This window comes from Rhineura floridana, chromosome 9, assembly GCF_030035675.1.
Source record: "Rhineura floridana isolate rRhiFlo1 chromosome 9, rRhiFlo1.hap2, whole genome shotgun sequence".
NCBI lineage: Eukaryota > Metazoa > Chordata > Lepidosauria > Squamata > Rhineuridae > Rhineura > Rhineura floridana.
The window spans coordinates 49,391,044-49,412,036 of NC_084488.1; the positions used below are offsets into that span (position 1 = coordinate 49,391,044).

At 41.4% G+C, this 20,993-nt stretch overlaps 1 protein-coding gene across 13 annotated transcripts in view; it reads right to left on the minus strand.

Moving 5' to 3' along the window:
- GALNTL6 (polypeptide N-acetylgalactosaminyltransferase like 6) overlaps positions 1-20,993 on the minus strand; it is an 839,728-nt gene that overhangs the window by 131,217 nt on the left and 687,518 nt on the right. For all 13 annotated transcript variants that reach the window (XR_009757816.1, XM_061584006.1, XM_061584007.1 and 10 more), the window contains one exon: positions 6,179-6,364. Coding sequence is in view for 12 of the 13 variants with exons in the window: in XM_061584006.1 (XP_061439990.1) it covers positions 6,179-6,364 (186 nt within the window). In the remaining variant the exon portion in view is untranslated. The remainder of the gene's footprint in view (positions 1-6,178; positions 6,365-20,993) is intronic.

Genomic DNA, 20,993 nt, shown 5'->3' on the forward strand with positions numbered 1-20,993 from the left:
CATTCTTGCTCTTAAAATAGGAATATCAGACTTTGATGCAACTTAGCTTTTTCTCATTGAGGGCAGAGGTTAGAGATGTGGGAATCTGCCTCTTTACGCCCTGTGTCACTTTAATATTTTATCCAAATTCTGTTCTGTTAGCACATTAATCTGCATTTTAAAAATATAATTCAAATATAAATATAACAATATATATCAAACTGAAATGTTTATTTTGTCTCAAACATTTCCATCTTAATATTTAAAAAGCATATTTTTCTCCCCCAAAACATATTTTGATAGTTAAACTGCTGAAAACTGCACCGAATCATTCGTAAAAGTGCAAAATCAGGTGGATAGATAAATTTTAATCTGCACATTAGTTCAAGAGGTGTAGATTAGAGATGGGGAGAAATTCGATGCAGGTTTCATCTAAAGTCGAATCTATTAAACTCACACTTTCCAAAACAATATGCAAAACAAAACACATCTATGCATAGAAATTCTTACTTGCAGCTTGCCAACCAAAGAATGTTTACACAAATGCAGATATTAGGGAAAGGTGTGCATAAAAATGAATATATGGGTTAAATAACATATAAAATTGCTTGCAAAGATGTGTTCATTAGTCAAAACTGCATACAAAAATGTGTTTCTTAGGAGAAATTTGCCTTAATAATGCTGACTAATTTTTTAAAACATCACGAATGGTTGCAAAATTTAAGATCAGAAAAATGAGAGAACTGAAACTGACATATCCATTCATCCCCAGTGTACATTAGGTCATTTCATGTAGGAAAAAAGATCTGATTCTCTTTCTTTTAAATGGAGCTACTAATTTCATGTTTACTTTATCCAAGCTCTATCTATCTATTCCTCTACTTTAAACTTCTGGGTGCCTACTCATATGCTCACTTGCCAGGGAGCAATCCAACCCCCTTGTGTTGGGCTGGGAGAGGGGGTTGAGTTGGGTGGAGGTATCCATCTGCCCAGCTCTCTCAGCTCAGCTGGCCTCCCACAAGCCCCCACCAATGGACCTGCAGAAAGAGAACATCGCCGCCCAGGGAAGGAGAGTCTGCTGCTGCTGCTGCTGTGGGATCACCACCTCCACCACCCTTCCCTGTGGGACTTCTGCCTGGCAGACCTGCATCCTGCAGGACCAGGCCCCAGGTACCCAGCCAGCTGGGACTGATTGCTACCACCTGTCCCTCTTTGGAGGGATACATAAGCCGGCTGGCTGGGGTGGCCTGGGAGACCCAGGGCCTGCAGAAAGAGAACATCGCCGCCCAGGGAAGGAGAGTCTGCTGCTGCTGCTGCTGCTGCTGCTGCTGCTGCTGCTGCTGCTGCTGCTGCTGCTGCTGCTGCTGCTGCTGCTGCTGCTGCTGCTGCTGCTGCTGCTGCTGCTGCTGCTGCTGCTGCTGCTGCTGCTGCTGCTGCTGCTGCTGCTGCTGCTGCTGCTGCTGCGGGATCACCACCTCCACCACCCTTCCCTGTGGGACTTCTGCCTGGCAGACCTGCATCCTGCAGGACCAGGCCCCAGGTACCCAGCCAGCTGGGACTGATTGCTACCACCTGTCCCTCTTTGGAGGGATACATAAGCCGGCTGGCTGGGGTGGCCTGGGAGACCCAGGGCCTGCAGAAAGAGAACATCGCCGCCCAGGGAAGGAGAGTCTGCTGCTGCTGCTGCTGCTGCTGCTGCTGCTGCTGCTGCTGCTGCTGCTGCTGCTGCTGCTGCTGCTGCTGCTGCTGCTGCTGCTGCTGCTGCTGCTGCTGCTGCTGCTGCTGCTGCGGGATCACCACCTCCACCACCCTTCCCTGTGGGACTTCTGCCTGGCAGACCTGCATCCTGCAGGACCAGGCCCCAGGTACCCAGCCAGCTGGGACTGATTGCTACCACCTGTCCCTCTTTGGAGGGATACATAAGCCGGCTGGCTGGGGTGGCCTGGGTGTTTGTTTGTTTTTTGTTTGTTTTTTGTGTGCTGCTTTTTTTTTTTTTTGTGGGATTAAGGAGGATTAATTTTATGATGTTTTAATTGGAAATTGGTTTTAAATTGTTTAGGACTGTGGTTTGTTTTTGTATATGTATATTATGTATAGCTTTTTGTTATTGTAAGTCGCCTAGAGTGTCCACTAACCTGGACAGATAGGCGACCAATAAATAAAATATTATTATTATTATTATTATTATTAATGCAAACACTACTCCCTTTCACCCACCGAACGTTCAGGTAGGCGATGCCTGCTGGTGGTAGCCAGCAGAAGGCTCCAAAATGGTCCAATCTGGAGGCAGGAAGGGGCAGAGCTGAGCTGTCCTGGGATGCTTTGGCTCCTAAGCCTAAGCCAGCTTTACTGGGGTTGCACAATAACTGGCACAGCAAACTTCCTGTCCTCCCATCTTCCACCTTGGCTGACATGCGTGGCAGCACTGAGGATGCAGCAGTGGCCCTGCCACTCCATATAGTCCAAACACAATGAGAGGTGGAGGAATTTGGATTGCACCCTAAGTCCCATTGAACTCAACGGAGATTACTTCTGAGTAGATATGTATAGTATTTAACTGTAAGGCTATAATGCTGTACTCACCTGGGAATAAATCCCACTGAACTCAATTGGGGCTTAGTTCTAAATAGACATTATAGCTTTGTACTGCAACCTTTTTGGGCTTTGGGTATCCATCTGCCCAGCCCAATGTGAATTAGATAAACACATATTAATGCAAACACTCATCAGAAAGCCAAGCCTGGCTGACTCAGACTACACACTTCCTTGGAGTAAGCTCCACTGAACTCTATGGGACTTCTGAGTAACAGATGTAGGACTGAGCTGTTAGTTGCAGACCTAGAATTGCCTACAATGTATGAAATAGCTTCTTATGTTTAATACCAGTTCTGAACTCAAATAAATATGGAAAGGGAGCTTCTAATGCACATTTACATTGTGATAACTCCTGCCCTCAGGGTTTTTTTTTTAAACAGGCTAAGGAATATAAACCGAATTCTATAACTCTTAAATAGTAATACAGCTGTCATACCACCCCTTGTCAAGGACTCTGTAATTGGAAAACCCCAATACTGTGACTTGAATAAATTATGGAAACTTGTGTTTATTTTTTTATTCCCTCAGCTTCATGCTAGGTTTAAAATGACACAATTCTTTGTAGGCTGTGGGGTTTCTTGTGTTCATTTGGTTTGGTTTTGGATGCTGAAGAAAAAGGATTTTTGATTTTAAGAAAGGAGAGAAAAAAGGAAATAGATCTGAAGTGACATTTACTGGGAATAAAAAGAATGGGCTGATAGTTGTCCTAAATGAAGAATCCTATTCTGTCATTTAATTACTGAAAATCTCACTTGCTTTCTTGTCCCCCATTTTATTTGACTACGAGAGCCAACATGCTTTCAATTTTTCTCCTGCGACATGCATAATAGTGCATTATCTGTTATTAGTAACAGCTGCAGTTACTAATCCTGTTTGGGGAAAGGTCATAACTTGATGGTTGAGCACATGCTTTACAAGCAAAAGATCCCAGTTTCAATCCCAGGCATTTCCAGGTAGAGCTGGGAAAGACTCTTTTCTGAAACCCTGGAGGACTGCTGCAAATCACTGTAGGGCTCAAGCCTATAAGCCATATAGCAGTCTGTGTTGCTTGAGCATACCATACAAGGCCCTTTTTGGACATACACATGCCTGATGTGCAAGGAAGCTTTGTGTATCCAGGTTGCTGCTTTGGATAACCAACTACCTGGCGATGTTGAAGGCAAAATGAAAGTTGTCCTCATGCTATTTAACATCTATGTAAAGCCGCTGGGGGCCATCATCAGGAGATTTGGGTCGCAGTGCCACCAATATGCGGATGACACTCAGCTCTATCTCTCATTTAAGTCCTCACCGGAGTTGGCTGTGGATACTGTGGATACTATTTCCAAGTGCCTGGAGTCCGTAAGTGAATGGATGGGAGGAAACAGGCTGAAACTGAACCCCGACAAGACCGAGGTACTGCTTGTGGGAGACAAGAGAAGATTAGGAGACATTGACCTGGTGTTGAATGGGGTAAGATTGCCCCTAAAGGACCAGGTCCGCAGCCTCGGGGTCATTCTTGACTCCCAGCTGTCCATGGAGGCTCAGGTGTCAGCAGTGAGCCGGGCAGCTTGATATCAATTACATCTGATACAGAGGCTACGACCCTACCTTCCGGTCCATCTGCTACCGCGGGTGGTGCATGCCCTGGTCTCCTCTCGCTTAGACTACTGTAATGCGCTCTACGCTGGGCTACCCTTGAAGACGGTTCGGAAATTACAGCTGGTACAGAATGCGGCGGCACGGTTGATCAAGAACGGCCGCCGGCGGGATCATATCACTCCGGTGCTAAAAGATCTACACTGGCTACCAGTTGTCTACCGAGCCCAATTCAAGGTGTTGGTGTTAACCTTTAAAGCCCTATACGGTTTCGGTCCAGTTTATCTAAAGGAGTGCCTCCAGCATCACCAAATATGCTGCCTGACGAGATCAGCCTCACAAGACCTTCTCTCGGTCCCACCAGTGAAAACAGCTAGGCTGGTGCGGACCAGAGAGAGGGCATTCTCGATTGTGGCTCCCACCCTCTGGAACTCTCTCCCATATGACCTTCGCCATGCCCCCTCCCTGGTAGGTTTTCGCCAAGGATTAAAAACGTGGCTGTTTCAGCGGGCATACAGGATTCCTAGGTAATTTTAGTTTTATAATGTACAGATGTGGGTGGGCTGATTAACTGAAGACTGATGTTATAATTGTATTTATATGTTGTATCTTATTTTAATCTATGTACGCCGCCTAGAGTGGCCATTCGGTCAGATAGGCGGCCTAAAAATAAAATTTTATTATTATTATTATGTTAGTAGAGGGCCTCGCTGAATGAAAATAGGAAACAGCAAGAGGATGAGGGGTGGGAAGGCATTGGCCATAAGGAACACAGGGAAGCAGGAAGGAAGATGAATGGGAAAATAAGTATAAACCAGGACACAGAATGAAATAGTGATGAAATGAATATAGGCACAGACAAGTCATGCAGAAAAGTTAAGGAACCAATTCCTATTGGGAAGTTACAAAATAAAATCACTGTTAAATTTTACATTTCTGACTAATTGACAGATAAAATTACATGAACTCTTGTTGACTTGCTGAATCTCCTCTTATTCTTCCTTCTGTTTTCTCACTGACTAATATTTCATGATATAGCTGTAGAAAGAGGAAATGGGCACCTGTATTTAGAAGTATGCAACTGAAGCAAACCCCAAAATATAACAGCTTTGAATTATGTTCTAGGCAAATGTAGCAGAGTCATCGAAGGATGAATGTCGTCTTCCTAGTTTTATTGTGCTGTGTTTTCCACTGTTCATCCAACCTCACCAGGGCTAGACTAGTGGAAAATAACTGAATTAAATTAAATGGAGAAATGTTGAAGTTTTAAGTTTTTCTTAACAATGTGTACTGCCTTCAAGTTGAACCGACTTATATCGACCCTATGAATAGGGTTTTCATGGTAAGTGGTATTCAGATGGGTTTACCATTGCCTTCCTCTGAGGCTGAGAGGCAGTGACTGGCCCAAGGTCACCCAGGGAGCTTCATGGCTGTATGGGGATTCAAACCCTGGTCTCCCAGGTCGTAGTCCAGCACCTTAACCACTACACCACACTGGCTCTCCTCTACAACACAAATAAATTATTTTACAAATAGCACAATATGTGGCCAAATGTTCTAAAGACATATTTCCTTAAACCTGCTGTCCTCATGATGTTTCAGACAACAGCTGTGCTGGCTGGGGCTCATAGGAGTTGCAATCCAAACATTCAGAGGACACCAGGTTGGGGGAACCTGATTTTAAAACATTTAGTGCCTCCTCCAGATCCACTAGTGGATCACTGAGGCTACCAGTGCTGGATCCATCCCAAGTGATCAACAGTTCAGTCCTAAGCATGTTTAGTTAGCTATAAGTCCCAGTGAGTTACTTCCTGATCACCAAGTTTTGCATTACAGCCTAGGACATTTCACTTCCCAGTTCAAACATACAGGTGAATCATAAACACACAATGCTGCAATGCTCTTGGTGGGTTGCCCTAAATAAAAAATTGGAAGTCACATTTTACATCCTAAATAGATTCATGAGATATGGTATATGTTTGAATACCATAAAAATCCTAATGTTATAAATGGCAGTGTCACTTACTAAGTAAAGGAGGCAACCAGTTCACATTGACTTCACAATGGGAGTCCAGAAAGGTTAAGACTTCTCCTTTAGCTATTGAGGCTCCAAGGAGTCTGGTGCGAATGAGCCCTTCTCGCTTCTTGGTGCGCACAATTCTCACTTTGACAAAACGAGCCATATATTCCTCCAGTTTTTCTTTCAAGTGTTCTGCAAAAACAGGGAGAACATGAAAAGTTTGACTGTGATGGGTTGAGCTGAGAACATACAACATTGTATACCACCTATCTATAGCACTAAATAGCTTTTTTTCCTAGTTCACTCAGAGTTCCTCATTATTTGCAAACCCGTTCTGAGATGCTTCATAAATTGCAAATGTTCTTTGTTTAAACACACAGAGGATGCCACTGACATTTTAGACCTTTTCACGGCACATTCGCTGCTGGCAACCTTCCATCTACTAGATAATCACAGCCCAAATGACTGCAGAATGTTCATTGACCCTCCAGTGCCTTCTGCCCAAGGCCAGATGAACATTCTGGCATATGCTTTTGTAAAAGATGCCCTTTCCAAGTAGGCTTCCAGTCCTATGCAAAAAGATATATATACAACTTTACTGAGTACATCTATAACAAGGAACAACACTGCATGAAGCCCCTCTCCTTATCCAATTCATTTTCCTCTTTCAATAGAGCAATCTGTATGTGTCCCCAGTCACCAAGGGCCAAACTACCCATGACATTAATTGGGTGAACGCAATTAATGTCTACACTTTTTGTTACCAAATAGCAGCTACCAAGATGCCTGAGCTGCCTCTAGACTGTGGAGACTTCCCACATGATTTAGAAGTTGTCATACTACACTCATTTGATATCATTTTAACTGCCATGGTTTCCCTCAATTGTCCTTGAGAATAGTTGTTTGGTGTAGTAATTCAGGGTTGTAGCCAACACAGCACTAAGTAAGCAGTTCCATCAGCACAAGGATTTCTGCTTGGAAAACAGAACTTCCCTCTCTCCAGAGCAGATGGGGGCAGGGGAGGGAGGAAAGGCGGGAAGTCCCATTGCACTAGCAGTAATTCTTGTGCGGAAGGGATGAGTTAGTCAAATACCACCCTAGATTTTTGTTAGCACTCCTGAAGTGTTCCTGCTTAACATACACCTCACAGATTTATAGTTGCCAGTTGTCTCTGGCAAGAGGGAGTTTGTTCAGAGCATAGAGTGTTTGCATGGAAATGTCCCTAACCATTTCCACGGGATGTACACTCAAAGCTGCCAAAATCTAGTGTTCCAGTAAACCTACACCCTCTCTGTCAAGAGCAGAGGGAGAAGGGAAGGAGGGAGGTAAATGTCCGGACACATATTCTGGAGAAATTATATTGTTATGTGGAAACGGGATAGCGATCTGAAATGAAATGATCATTAAATCTTCGGGAGACAACACATCCAGGCTATTTATTCTCAGTGGAATCCATTCAGGAAAACTTGCCATGACAACATAATATTCAGCTAATATGCTTTCATTTATATGCTGGGTCACTGCATAAATTTCATTTTCAGGGACAGGATGAAGAGGGGAGAAACCAGGCAGTATTGTCCTCCCCCCTCCCCCTCGGGGCAATAAACTGTGCACCTCAAACAGAGAAGCCAGGGCTCTTGTCAGTAAAAAATGGAGAGAAGGTTCCTAATTTGTAATTTTAAAAGAAAACATCTCATTCTTTCCTTCATATTGTGTATTAAATGAGGTAATAAATCATACGGCTGATATATGCCAGGCATCTGCCAGGGTATGAGTTGGCACAGGAACAGACAAATAAAGAATTATGCAGGAGCAGAAGTTTTATAGGTTGTCAGTGGTATGACAAGACATGATAAAGGGCAGCATTATGGCCCCTATACTGATAGCCTATAAACAAATTCTCCATTGTAATTTTTGTGTGTGGCCCTCTTTATCTTTATTTAAAACAGGCAGGAGTTTGCCGAAAGAATAGGCAAGAGGCAGTTGCCTTTTCTCCTGGTAATTAAGTGTGCCCAAGCAAAATGCTGAAATGCTTTATTCGGATACCCAAGATGCTCTTAAATCAAGGTTGCCAGCTTATATGTTACTGTTACCAACTCCCCCGGCCCCAACATGGAGTCTTGGTCCTTTAACAGCAACATTGTCAGTAAAAATTAAAATAGTGCAGCATGACACAATCGTGAGAGTTTGTTGTTGTTATGTGCCTTCAAGCCGATTACAACTTATGGCCACCCTATGAATCAGCAACCTCCAGTAGCATCTGTCGTAAACCACCCTGTTCAGATCTTGTAAGTTCAGGTCTGTGGCTTCCTTTATGGCTGAATTTCTGCCTGCCATGTAGGTGTTAAAGGCGCAGAGGTACCAAAAGGAAAATTAGTGGCAGCTTTATTTGAAGTTTCCTCTCATAATTAATCTGAACTGAAGCAAATTCAGCAAGAAAATGGCTCCTATACATTTGTTATTATTAATAATAAATTTATGTACTGGGCAATTCTGTAGTGACCAACATAATATTAGTAAGCTTGTTTACATAATATTTTGCGTTTTAGCTAATATTATTTGAACTCCAATTAACATTAAACTATTTGTTTGTTAACTGGACTGATCTTCCCTACAAAAATAATTACGAAGTATGGCACAGGTAATTTAAATACTTCTTAAATTGTGTTTTAAAAGATGTGACCAGCACAACAGGTTTGCAGCCTCAAGAATTTATCTGTAACTTGAATAATTGTATTCTCTAATGCATGACTAATAATAATAATGAAATCCAACTGTAGCAATATACATAAAGAGCTAATGTTTCATGGACAAGTGTCAAATGTATGGTAATGTTTATTGGAAACTATGGGAAAAGGTTTTCTGGTAAATGACTTGTGACCAACATAACATGACCAACAAAACATGTGACAATTCATTGACAGACACCCACAAATAAAGGTCTCCAAAGAAAGACCCTGTGCATATGACACATTACCATACATTCATAAGTTGCAGGGCAGCATCAAGTCCATATGGGAACTTGAAATGCCCACAGGAATTTACATGTGGCTGTGGCAACACCCTAATTATTTGTTTCTTTTCAACCCAACATTTATCATCATTTGCAAAGAAGATAAATGTCACAGAAGTTCCCTTTTAAAAGAAGAGGATTTAATATTGATTATCAAACAAATTTTCACATAAATTTTTGTCAATAAATTTTCATTTTCCCTGTCTCAAACTCAGCAATAACAAAGCCGCCAATTGACCCCAGTACTTCAGTGGATGTTTTTGCTTCTGCACTTTCTTTCAGGATAATAATATTTCCTGTAAGGGCACTTTTCCCTGTATTTATGGCATTTATTTTAAATTATGTGAAAAATTAATTTGTGTTCAAGACTGCCTTGAACTTTCTACAGGGTTGTGCTGTTCCCTGATGCAAAGCAAGAGACCTTCAGTACCTGAGTGAACTTTGTAGCTCTAGATGATCCCACCTGGGGATCGGCGATCCATCACCCGCAGGCACCATGTCACCTGTGAAGGCCTTCAGTGGTGCCCCCAGCAGGTAGCCCAGAAGCTGAACTTTCTTTTTTTAAAAATTTTTTAAAAGTAACTCTCTAGCCCTCCAGAGAGAAAGATACGGAGCAAAAAAATGTGCAGATACCCTTTTAAGTAGGGTTACCAGGTGTCCCATTTTTGGCTGGATTTTCTGGTTTTGGGGGGTCCCCTCTGGGTCTCCGGCTAACTCACTTTAATCTCTGGACTCTCAACTTCAATTAAAAAAAAATGTTTCTAGGTGGTCTGGTTCCTGAGATATACACCAAAATGTCAGCCATCCGCCCACAACTGTTAAATCTGTTCAACGGATCTGTATAGCAGCTCCTAGCTCTAACTCTGCCCTTTCAGGATTGTAGCCAATAAGTGAAGCCAGGGTTGTGATTTGTTGACCCAGGCAGTGTCTAGACTTCATTGCAATGTCAGGAAATGGTGTCTTTGAGATCTTCAGTTTGAATAAGTAAGAACATGGCTTAAAGTTTTTTTTCTCTTGTGTGCAAGAGTCAGACCGTGGGCTGTTGGGCAGTGCTTTGAAAACCTTGGCAATATGAACGTATTTAATCCAATACTTGCTTTTCTGGGAGTAAAGCAATGCTAATCCCATGTACCTGGAGTAAACCCCATTGAATTCATTAGGACTTACTTTTGAGTAGACATGGTTAGGATTGTGCTGTAAATTAATGGGACTTTTGAGTAAACATAACAAAGAATTGTGTTTGTGTTGTAAATCTTTCCCTCCTTCTCCAATCCTATTTTTAAAGCAATTAGGCAGGATTTACCTAGGTATCACATTTTTTATTATGTAGGAAACTAATACTGATTTTTTAAAAAGAATGTTCTGCAATGACCAACTGGTTTGACAATAAACTATTATATGGGGTGTATTTTTACAAGTGTGTGTGTGTGTGTGTGTGTGTGTGTGTGTATGGAGTCTTTCCAACAACCCTGTGAGGTAGGGTTGGTGATTGGAAACCAAGGCAGCTCACAATAAGAAATAAATCCCTTTAAAAACCAGTAACCATAAAACAAGTATAAACAGTTGCAAAACAGCTTCAAGTGGCATGATTCTGAATTTTGGGTTGGGTGAATGAAGTTTATTTATTTATTCTTATTTATTATTTGATTTATATCCCACCCTTACTCTCAGTAAAAGCCTAGGGCGGCAAACAAAAGCACTAAAAACACTTTAAAAATCATAAAAACAGACTTTAAAATATATTAAAACAAAACATCTTTAAAACATTTTTAAAAGCTGTGACTCCAAAATTTATTTATGTATTTTATTTACAACAGTTATATACTATTTATTGTAAAAAATCTCAAAGCGGTTTACAGAAAGAATTAAAACAATAAAATTATTGACAAAAACAGTTAAAGACATGTATTGAAAAACATTCAAATTAATAAAACCAACAATGAGTTAAAAACAGATTTAAAAACACTATAGTTTCTACATGCATGGATAGGCTTGCCAAAACAAAAATGATTCTAGCAGGTGATGAAAAGAGGCTTCTGCGTAATGTCAATAGGCAAGGAGTTCCAAAGAGTAAGGTGGTGCCACTTCATTGTTGTTATGTGCCTTCAAGTCAATTTTGACTTATGGCACTCCTATGAATCAGTGACCTCCAACAGCATCTGTCAAGAACCACCCTGCTCAGGTCTTGTAAGTTCAGGTCTGTGGCTTCCTTTATGGAATCAATCTATCTCTTTGGTCTTCCTCTTTTTCTACTCCCTTCTGTTTTTCTGTATTGTCTTTTCTAGCGAATCATGTCTTCTCATTATGTGTCCAAAGTATGATATGTGTCCAAAGTCAGAAGAAGGCAATGGTAAACCACCTCTGAATACCTCTTACCATGAAAATCCTATGAACAGAGTACCCAAAATTCTGCCACTTTACAGGACTGATTTCATACAAGAGCAGAACAAGTACTATGTGGCATCCATAACATAGAAAGCACAACCTGAAGTTGCCCTGGTAGCAAATCAGCAACCAATGCAGATTTTAGAGCAGAGGTATTATGTGCTGATAGGATGTCACTCATGTCAGCAATCATGCCACAGCATTCTGCATTAACTGACTGGCTGCAAGGATTTTTTTAGTTTTGGTTTTTGGTTATAAATTCTGACTGGTTGTAGGATGCTAAGTTGTCTGCCTTACTCATAGGAATCTTGTTGTGTTTGGTATGGTATTGCATTTAGGAAAGCATCACTGTATTTTCATTGCTAAAATCATTTCACTTCTTTCCATTTTCTGTTTGCATTTCATATACCTTTAATCTCATTCCCTTACATCCATAGAAGCAACAGCAGTGGTTGCATGTGCTCAGCTCAACCCCCTAAAATCCACTGATGATGCACCTTGTTGGTTGCATGGCAGTTTGTTTCTTGCCCAATAGTGGTAAAAGAGAATTCACATATTTGAAAGTGTGGCTGCAGTTGTTGTTCCCAAGCTGCTGCCTGTGAAGGTAGACCAAACCACGTGTGTTTTCTCTCTGTCAATTATTACTCACTGGAATTTTGTTGGTTGTCAAAGTGAGTTTATAGCAGCCCACAGGGTAGACAGAAAGGGTAGAGAATCTTCATACTCTTACTCATCTCTCAGACCTCTTTCTGAAGTGAAGGGTCAAATCTGTAAAGAAGTCTGGAGTAGCCACATTAAAAGATAAGGACAGGGCATTCCGGGCAGGGCATTCCAGACAGGGGGTTGCCAACCCTGCTTGGATATGGATGTCTTTGCAGAGTATCCCTAGTCAAGCTTTACCAACAGCACAATCCAAACTATATCTACTCAGAAGTCAGTCCTGGAGTTCTATGGGGCTTAGTCCCTTAGTAAGTGTGTTTAGAATTGAAGCCTTCAGGGGCATCCATCTTTACTCCCGAATGCTCCCATCTAACATCTCCACAATACAAGGCTCCTTTCTTCCTACAGTGGCCTTCTGGTGACTGGCCTGGCCCGAAGGCACTTAAACCCTTCTTGCCGAAAGCAAGTAGGCTAGATTAAATGTTCCCTACCCAGGCTCCATCTTTTAGCTAAGATTTCTAGCTTTATTTCTAATCAGATATATTTTTTTAATTGTATGCTCCAAGCAACTGTGATTGATGCTTAATGTATCATGCTTAATGATATCACCTGGGCCCGCTCCATGACATCACCTGGGCCCGCCCCATGATATCACTCGAGCCCGCCCCCATGACATCACTCGAGCCCACCCCTAAAATCTCAGGTTTTGGGATGCTTCTGACCTGGCAACCCTACTTTTAAGTGATTTATGTGAAATGAGCAGCCTGGCTGCTCCTGCCACACCAGGCAATAGGAATCCCCCTGGGGACCTAATGAGCTGCAGTTTTGGCCTCCCTTGTAGTGCAGTTTTTCCGCTTCTGTCTTTCCCCCCCTAGTCTTTGGAATTTCCATAGTTTGCCCTTACTTTTCTCTCTTGCAACCAGGATGCATCTTTCCTGTGCTGGGTTTGCCTGAGTTCAGGTAATGCCTAGAAGATATTTTCAGCAATTACTACTACACAACAAGTGTGGGTGAATGTTAAATAAGTCCCCCTCCCCACAAAATGCAAATGTTCAAACTTTGCAAAGAGGCTTAGGCACGACTTCTGCTTTGCAGGAGCTACAGACCAGGGACTTATTAAAAGTTCACTGTATAAACTTACAGTACAATGCTATAGATGTCTACAAAGAAGTAAGTCTCTTTGTGTTTAATGGGGCTTACTTCTGGGTAAGTGGGTACAGGATGGCAGCCTATGTTTTGTTTTATGGTTGGCATTGGAAATACATGGTTCCTCTGCCTTTAACAGCTGTATGGCAAGCAGAAATACAATAAATCAAGCATTTTCTAGCATGGACATTCAATCCTGGGAAAAGCTTCAGCATGAAGTGTGGTTCAGGATGTCATGGCCTGCATGACAACCATGGGGCTGTCTCAAGTTGTCACCAGCCTGACACATAGGGCACAGCACACCTTTCACTTGATTTTTGCTCCAGATGGAGGAAGGGGTGGTCTGGAGAAAGTAGGGGTAGATGTCACCCCATTGTCATGGTCAGACCACTTCCTGGGGAAGTTTAGATTTACGACTCCAATCCTCCCCTGCAGGAGTGGTAGACAGATTAAGATGGTCCACCCTGCAGACTAACCGAATTCACAGGATTCTTGAATGCACTGTGGGAGATGACCCTGTTGAAGCCCTTGTCACGCTGTGCAACAATGAAGCATGTCGGGCTCTTTACACAGTTGCCCCTGAGGGCCCTCTATTGCATTGTGGGACCTGATTTGTACCTTGGTATCCCAGTGAACTAAGAGCAATGAAACAGGCTAGATAACATCTAGAGTGCAAGTGGCAAAAGATGTGCTGTGAGGACAGGGTTCTGTATTGTGCATATGCTCCCCCTTGTGCATTTGCTTACATGCAACTAAACTGCATGCCTGATACAGGGCTAGAATCTCTATCTCATCTGTAATAGCCAGCTTGTAAGAGGTTGCATGCCAAGATAGATTGTATTTTTAGGACCAGTGCAGGCATCACCAACCCTTTTAGGTCTGTGGGCACACTTGGATTTTTGAGCAACTGCCATAGGTGCCATCCCCTCTAGCCATTTCCAGTAGAATTTTTTATTTTTATCTCTATTATTGTTGTTATTGTTGTTATTGTTGTTGTTGTTGTTGTTGTTGTTATTATTATTATTATTATTATTATTATTATTATATCCCGCCCTTCCTCCCAGGAGGAGCCCAGGTCCAGGGAATTAAGGTGAGCATTGTAAAGTATATGGAACTGAAAGAGGAAGAGGGGAAGAGAGTCATTCTTCTAACTTTCTAGTTTAGCTCTCTGCACTTTTCAAGGGAGAAAAGGGTAACCACCCTCACCACCTCATGACCAAGGGATCAATGAGTGGGAGAAGGGGGTTGAGGCTTTGCAGGCCCCAGGGGAAGATTTCAAGGGCACCACTGTGCCTACCTGTGCCATGTTGGCAATCCCAGAACTAGTGGTTTGGAGATGAAAGTATCTGCCTTGGGCTAAGGGGCTCTTGGACTCATAAAGTCCCTGGTATCCTACTGCAATCAAGACTACACTTTACTACTAATTATTTGGTTCTTATGTGATCTTCCAATTAATCCAAAAATGCTCCCACCTAGAGTAAAACAGGGGTGCCAAAAGGATTTCCTGGGCCTGGTACACTGTATGTAGATTTGGCCCCCTACATTCCCATCCACCTCCCTGCAATCTATGTACATATTTATGTACTGCTGCTTATGTACATACATTGCTAACATGAACAGTTATTTTGAATCCACAGTTTTGAATTAAAAGGTATTTATTTAATAGATTTTTAACCTGCCTTTCAGAGTTCCTGCCCTTACAAGACATTTTGAATAGTTCAAAATGAATAGTTATGAACAGTTCAAAATATAATCATGTAATTATTAAATAACATTTAAACATTAAAATAGCATTAAAAGGAGCAGCTAAAAAATACTTGTGCAGCTTGACTGAACCAACTCTTAGCTTAGGCTGCAATCCAGTACATGTCTAGTCAGAAGTAAGCTCCATTGGGTTCAATGGGACTTACTCCAGGTAAGTGTGTACTGGACAGCAGCCTTAGCCTACCTGACAGAGCTGTTGCAAAGATAAAAGGGCAGGGGAAGGGCCCAGAAAGAAAAGTGAGGTGCAAACATGTCATGTCATATTCACAAACCATGCAGTGAAGGAGAAAAAACATGCACAAAAACATACCCCCCAACTGCTTTAACTGTAACATTCCACAGTAATTGTACAGCAAACTACCAACAAAAAACCTTGCCAACTCTCTCTCTCTCTCTCTCTCTCTCTCTTTCAGCCTAATCTACCTTACAGGGAGTTGGAAAGACTCCATATACACAAACATTGGAGATGTAAAAATACATATACTTCATATAATAAAACATTGTCAAAACTAGTTGGTCAGTGCAGACCGTTTTTTAAACAGCGTTAGTCTCCTGCCACATAACAGCAGTGACACGTAAATAAGCCTGCCTAATTGCTTAAAAATAGGATTGGGGAGGAAGAGAAATATTTACAACACAATCTTTTGCTGTGTCTACTCAAAAGTCCCAAGAATTTACAGCACAATCCTAACCATGTCTGCTCAAAAGAAAATCCTATTGAATTCAATGGAGTTTACTCCCAGATATGTGGGATTATTATTTTAGCTTTACTTCCAGAAAGGTGAGTCTAGCATTAAAGCTTCAAATTGGAAAGGTTTTCAAAACAGGCTATGAATTAGACACATAAATTACCCTCTTCAGCAGCCCAAGAAAATTTAGATTTGTTTAACTCCTTATATTTAGAAAACTGTAACACATTGTAATGGCATCATAAGCGGCATGTACACATTTTATTTCTGTTCAAAAATAATTTAATATGCTATTTTTTTTTTTTCAATAATTTTTATTCAGATTTTCATAAAACATACAAGACAAAATCATAAAACATTCAAAGACAAAAAACAAAATCAAAAATAGTTAAACAAAAAGAAAAAAAGAAAAAAAAAAAAACAAAAATAAAAAATAAAGAGTAAAATATTGACTTCCCATTTGTCAAAGATCAAATCAGTTATAAGTCTATAATATATAACAATCCTGTCTCTTAAGTCATATTATAAAATCACTTTCCTCCAGTAGTTATCTTACTTAATCATCAAATCTCATAAACATTACTTTATTCTTTCCACAAAAAGTCAAAGAGAGGTTTCAATTCTTTAAGAAATATATCTATCAATTTTTTTTCCAGATAAGCATATCGATTAATCCATCTCATTACTAATTATGATAATCTTATTGTCATAACCATAGTCAAAATAAACATTTCAATTAATCCATCACATCAGAATCTGTTAGGTTCAATAATTTCAGTAGCCATTGTTCTATTATCTCTATTAGTTCCATTTTCCATCTTCCATCTTCAGTAGTCTTGTTAAGTCCAGTAATTTCAATATCCAATCTTCCATTATCAGTATTCCATAATAATCTTGCTGTCAAAGCCATAGTCATATAGTAAGAGTCTGATGGGAATTACCTCTATCCCAAATATTTTCTTGCCATCCATTCTGAATAGGTTGCTGAAATACTGCTGTAAAATCATATCTCTGTTCTTTTTTTCAAAATACACTGGGTCATCTCTTAAAAGTTTTTCCATTGTCACATGGCTGCAGTTAATTCCATAGATTTTCTCTATATTGGGCTCCATCACATCATTCCAGTCCAGAAGATTATCCATGCCATTGATAACTTTATCTCTAGAATCTTCATTCATTTCTTCAGAGATAACATTGAGTTCCAAACAATAGATTTTATTTCTAAAGTCCATAGACTCCAAATCTTGTTCCTGTTCCACGTTGGTTCCAATCTCCGGGATCTCCTCTCTCACAGGGACCCCTATTCCAGTCTCCAGGGTCTCCTCTCTCACAGGGACCCCTGTTCCAATCTCCGGGGTCTCCTCTCTCACAGGGACCCCTTCCAGGGTCACCTCTCTCACAGGGACCCTTATATCTTTAATCTCCTGCTTCATTTTACTCAATTCAATTTTCGTTATCTCAATCTCATCCATTATTTTCTGAAACATAGTTATTTCCAGATTTTCAGCCACTTTCTTAATTGCCATTTTAAAAGAAAAATATAGGAAAACCACTTCTTATTTCAGCAACAATTGGGTTAATACTCCAAACTTGGTGACATCACAGTATAAACAGAGCAGACAGCCTTATCTCTCCAATAGTTAAGTAAACAAAATGCAGTTCCCAGGATCGAAACAATTAATGGCAATCGTCAAGAAACAGATTCGTCAAAATAAAATAGACCAAAAAGAGAGTAGTCTCAAAACAGTATAATATTTTTCAAAATAAAAATCTGGAATAGAAATCCCTCTTCTGTGTATATCTTTAGAATGCAAATCCAGAACAGCTTTTTGCAACAAAAACAGAGATAAGCTATTAATTAGTGCGTAGCAGAGAGAAGTTATGGCTCCCCAGTGAGATGTCAAAAACTGATCAATCTGGCAAATCTCTTTTAAACAGCAACAATTTAAGTCAAGTAAAAGAAAAATATAGAAAGAAGGGTGCTTGCCTGTTAGTGCGTTCTCTCTTAGAAGATAAGATGAACGTTCGCTTTAACAGATAGAGCTTGCTGTTGAAAATCCGTCCCACCTTCGTCGGCTGGACCTCGTCCCATAAATTAATGAGATCTGGTCGTCCCAACAAAAATAGGCTTTGAGGTTAATCTCTTCGTTTCTCCCTACCCGGGAGAAGTTTAATCAGTCAAAAAAAAAAGAAAAAACTGACTGATATATCTGAATAAGCTTCTTTTGAGGCAGGAGCCCGTCTCAAAAGCAGGCACAGGCTAAGTCACCCTTCCCGGAAGTCCTAATATGCTATTTTTGTAAATAACTTTTGCAAGTAATTAAAAAAACATGATTGTATACTTTCATTATCATCATCACTGAAATTGTGTACTGTGAATGCCTACCAAGATCCTGCTGTGATCTGTTCTGGATGTGGTGCTGGATGTATGCATACAGAGAGAAAACGGAGAGTGGGCAGGGACATGTGCTCTTATGTGATGTGCAGACAAGCAGGAAAAGGTAGCTATTTTCAGAACTTCCAAGGGGTTCTAGCTATTGTCTGGAGATCAACAAATCCCTAATAAATCACAACTCTGACTTCACTTATTGGCTAAAATCCTGAAAGGGCGGGGACTGGAGCAGCCAGCTACTAATTCAGTTTTTTAACAGAAGTGGTGGTGGTGGTGGGAAGCTGACATTTTGGTGTGTGTGTCTTGATCCAGAGCACTTAGGTACTTACTTTTTGTTTTAAATAAAAGCTAAGAGTCTGGAGCCCCTAGTGGCTCTGGGCCCAGGAGAAACTGACCCTTTTTACCCATCTGTCAGTGGCCTTGGGTATAATTTATTCAGAAAAGAGAATAAGAAAGTGCAGAAAGATTTAGTACTTCCTTCTGTCCACAATTAATTTTCTTCTGCAAATGTTCTCACATTAATCAGCTGTAGGGTTGCCAGGTCAGAAGCATCCCACACCCTAAGATTCCAGAGGCAGCCCCTAGTGATGTCATTAAGCATGATACATTAAGAATCAACCACAGCTGTTTGGAGCATACCACTCAAACAAAAACAATTCTCTGACTGGAAATTATGATATAAATCTTTGCTAAACAAGGGTGTTCCCAGGTCCAGCTGAAGTGACAGGATAATTTCTTTTCACCTGCTTAGGGAGCCTGGGTAGGCAACATTTAATCTAGCCTACTTGCTTCTGGCAAGAAGGGTTGAAGTGCCCTCAGGCCAGGCCAGTCACCAGAAGGACATTGTAGGAAAAAGGGACCCTACAGTTGTGGAGATGCCAGATGGGAGTACTCAGGAGTAAAGATAGATGCCCCTGAAGGCTGTAGTTCTAAAAACACTTACTGATGGACTAAGCTGCATAGAAATCAACAGGACGTACTTCTGAGTAGATATGGATAGGATTGTACTGTTGGTAAGACTTGACTAGGGATCCTCTGCAAAGATATTGATATTAAAGTAGGGTTGGCAATGCCCTGCCTGCCTTTTATCATGGCTGCTCCAAATGTCTTTACAGACTTGACCCTTCACTGCAGAGAGAGGTTTAAGAAATGAGTAAGAGTTAAGAAGATTCTCTATCCTTTCCTGCCTAACCTGAGGGCTGCTATCAACTCCCTTTGACAGCCAACCCAATTCCAGTGAGTAATAATTGACAGAGAAAAAAGACACATGGTTTAGTCTACCTTCCCAGGCAGTAGCCTGGGAACAATAGCTATGAAGCCACACTTCCCAGTATGTAAATTCTCTTTTACCACTATTGGGCAAGAAACAAACCATCATGCAAATACCAGGGTGCATCATCAGTGGGTTTAAGGGGGTTGAGTTGAGCGCATGCAACCACTGTTGTTGCTTCTATGGATGTATGAGAGTGAGGTCAGAGGTAAATGAAATGTAAATAGAAAAAAAAAGACAGTGATAATTTCCTAAAAGCAGTACCATACCAACCACAACCTATGAGTAAGGCAGAAAATTCAGCATCCCACAGCCAGCCAGTGTTCCCAACAAAAACTAAAAAAAGCCAAGGATATAGCCTGTGATGTTCCTATATTAATGTATATATGGTAAGTGTTGGTTGTTTAGAAGATACATGGTAAGTGGAGTGAAAGAGGAGGGGGAGTGAATGGGCAGTAGAATGCTAGATTTATTTTATTTATTTATTTATTTAATTTAATTTATATACTGCCCTAAGCCCGAAGGCTCTCTGGGCGGTGTACAAAAAGATAAAAAACAAGCAATATATAAATACAATAAATCAAGAAAACAAAACAAACAAACAATAAAAGAACCAAACAACATCCAAAAATACAAATAATGATGAAAATACCATTAAAACACACATTAAAATGCCTGGGAGTATAAAAAGGTTTTCACCTGGCGCCGAAAAGATAGTAGCGTCGGCGCCAGGCGCACCTCATTGAGGAGGCTCTTCCACAGTTCGGGGGCCACCACAGAAAAGGCCCTGGTTCTAGTCACCACCCTCCGAGCTTCTCGATGGGATGGCACTCGGAGGAGGGCCTTAGATGTTGAGCGCAGTGTCCGGGTAGGTTCATATTGGGAGAGGCGGTCCACCAGGTATTGCGGTCCCATGCCGTGTAGGGCTTTATAGGTCAAAACCAGCACTTTGAATTTAGCCCGGAAACAAACAGGAAGCCAGTGCAGACGGGCCAGAACAGGTGTTATATGAGCGGACCTTCTGGTCTGCATCAGCAATCTGGCCGCTGCATTCTGGACTAGTTGTAGTTTCCGAACAGTCTTCAAGGGCAGCCCAACGTAGAGCGCATTGCAGTAGTCCAGTCTAGAAGTTACCAGAGCATGAACAACTGAGGCGAGGTCGTCACTGTCCAGATAGGGACGTAGCTGGGCTACCAGGCGAAGATGGTAGAAAGCATTCCGTGCCACCAAGGCCACCTGGGCCTCAAGTGACAAGGAAGGATCAAAAAGAACCCCCAAGCTACGCACCTGTTCCTTCAAGGGGAGTGTAACCCCATCAAGAACAGGATGAACATCCTCCATCTGGGCAGAGAAGGCACTCACCAACAGCGTCTCGGTCTTGTTTGGATTGAGCTTCAGTCTGATGATTGGCTGAGTGTTTAAAATGGCTGAACGTATAAAAGGAAGAGTGAGAGTGGAATCTGGGGGGGAGAAGAGAACTGAGTGGGTTGCTTGGTGGGGTT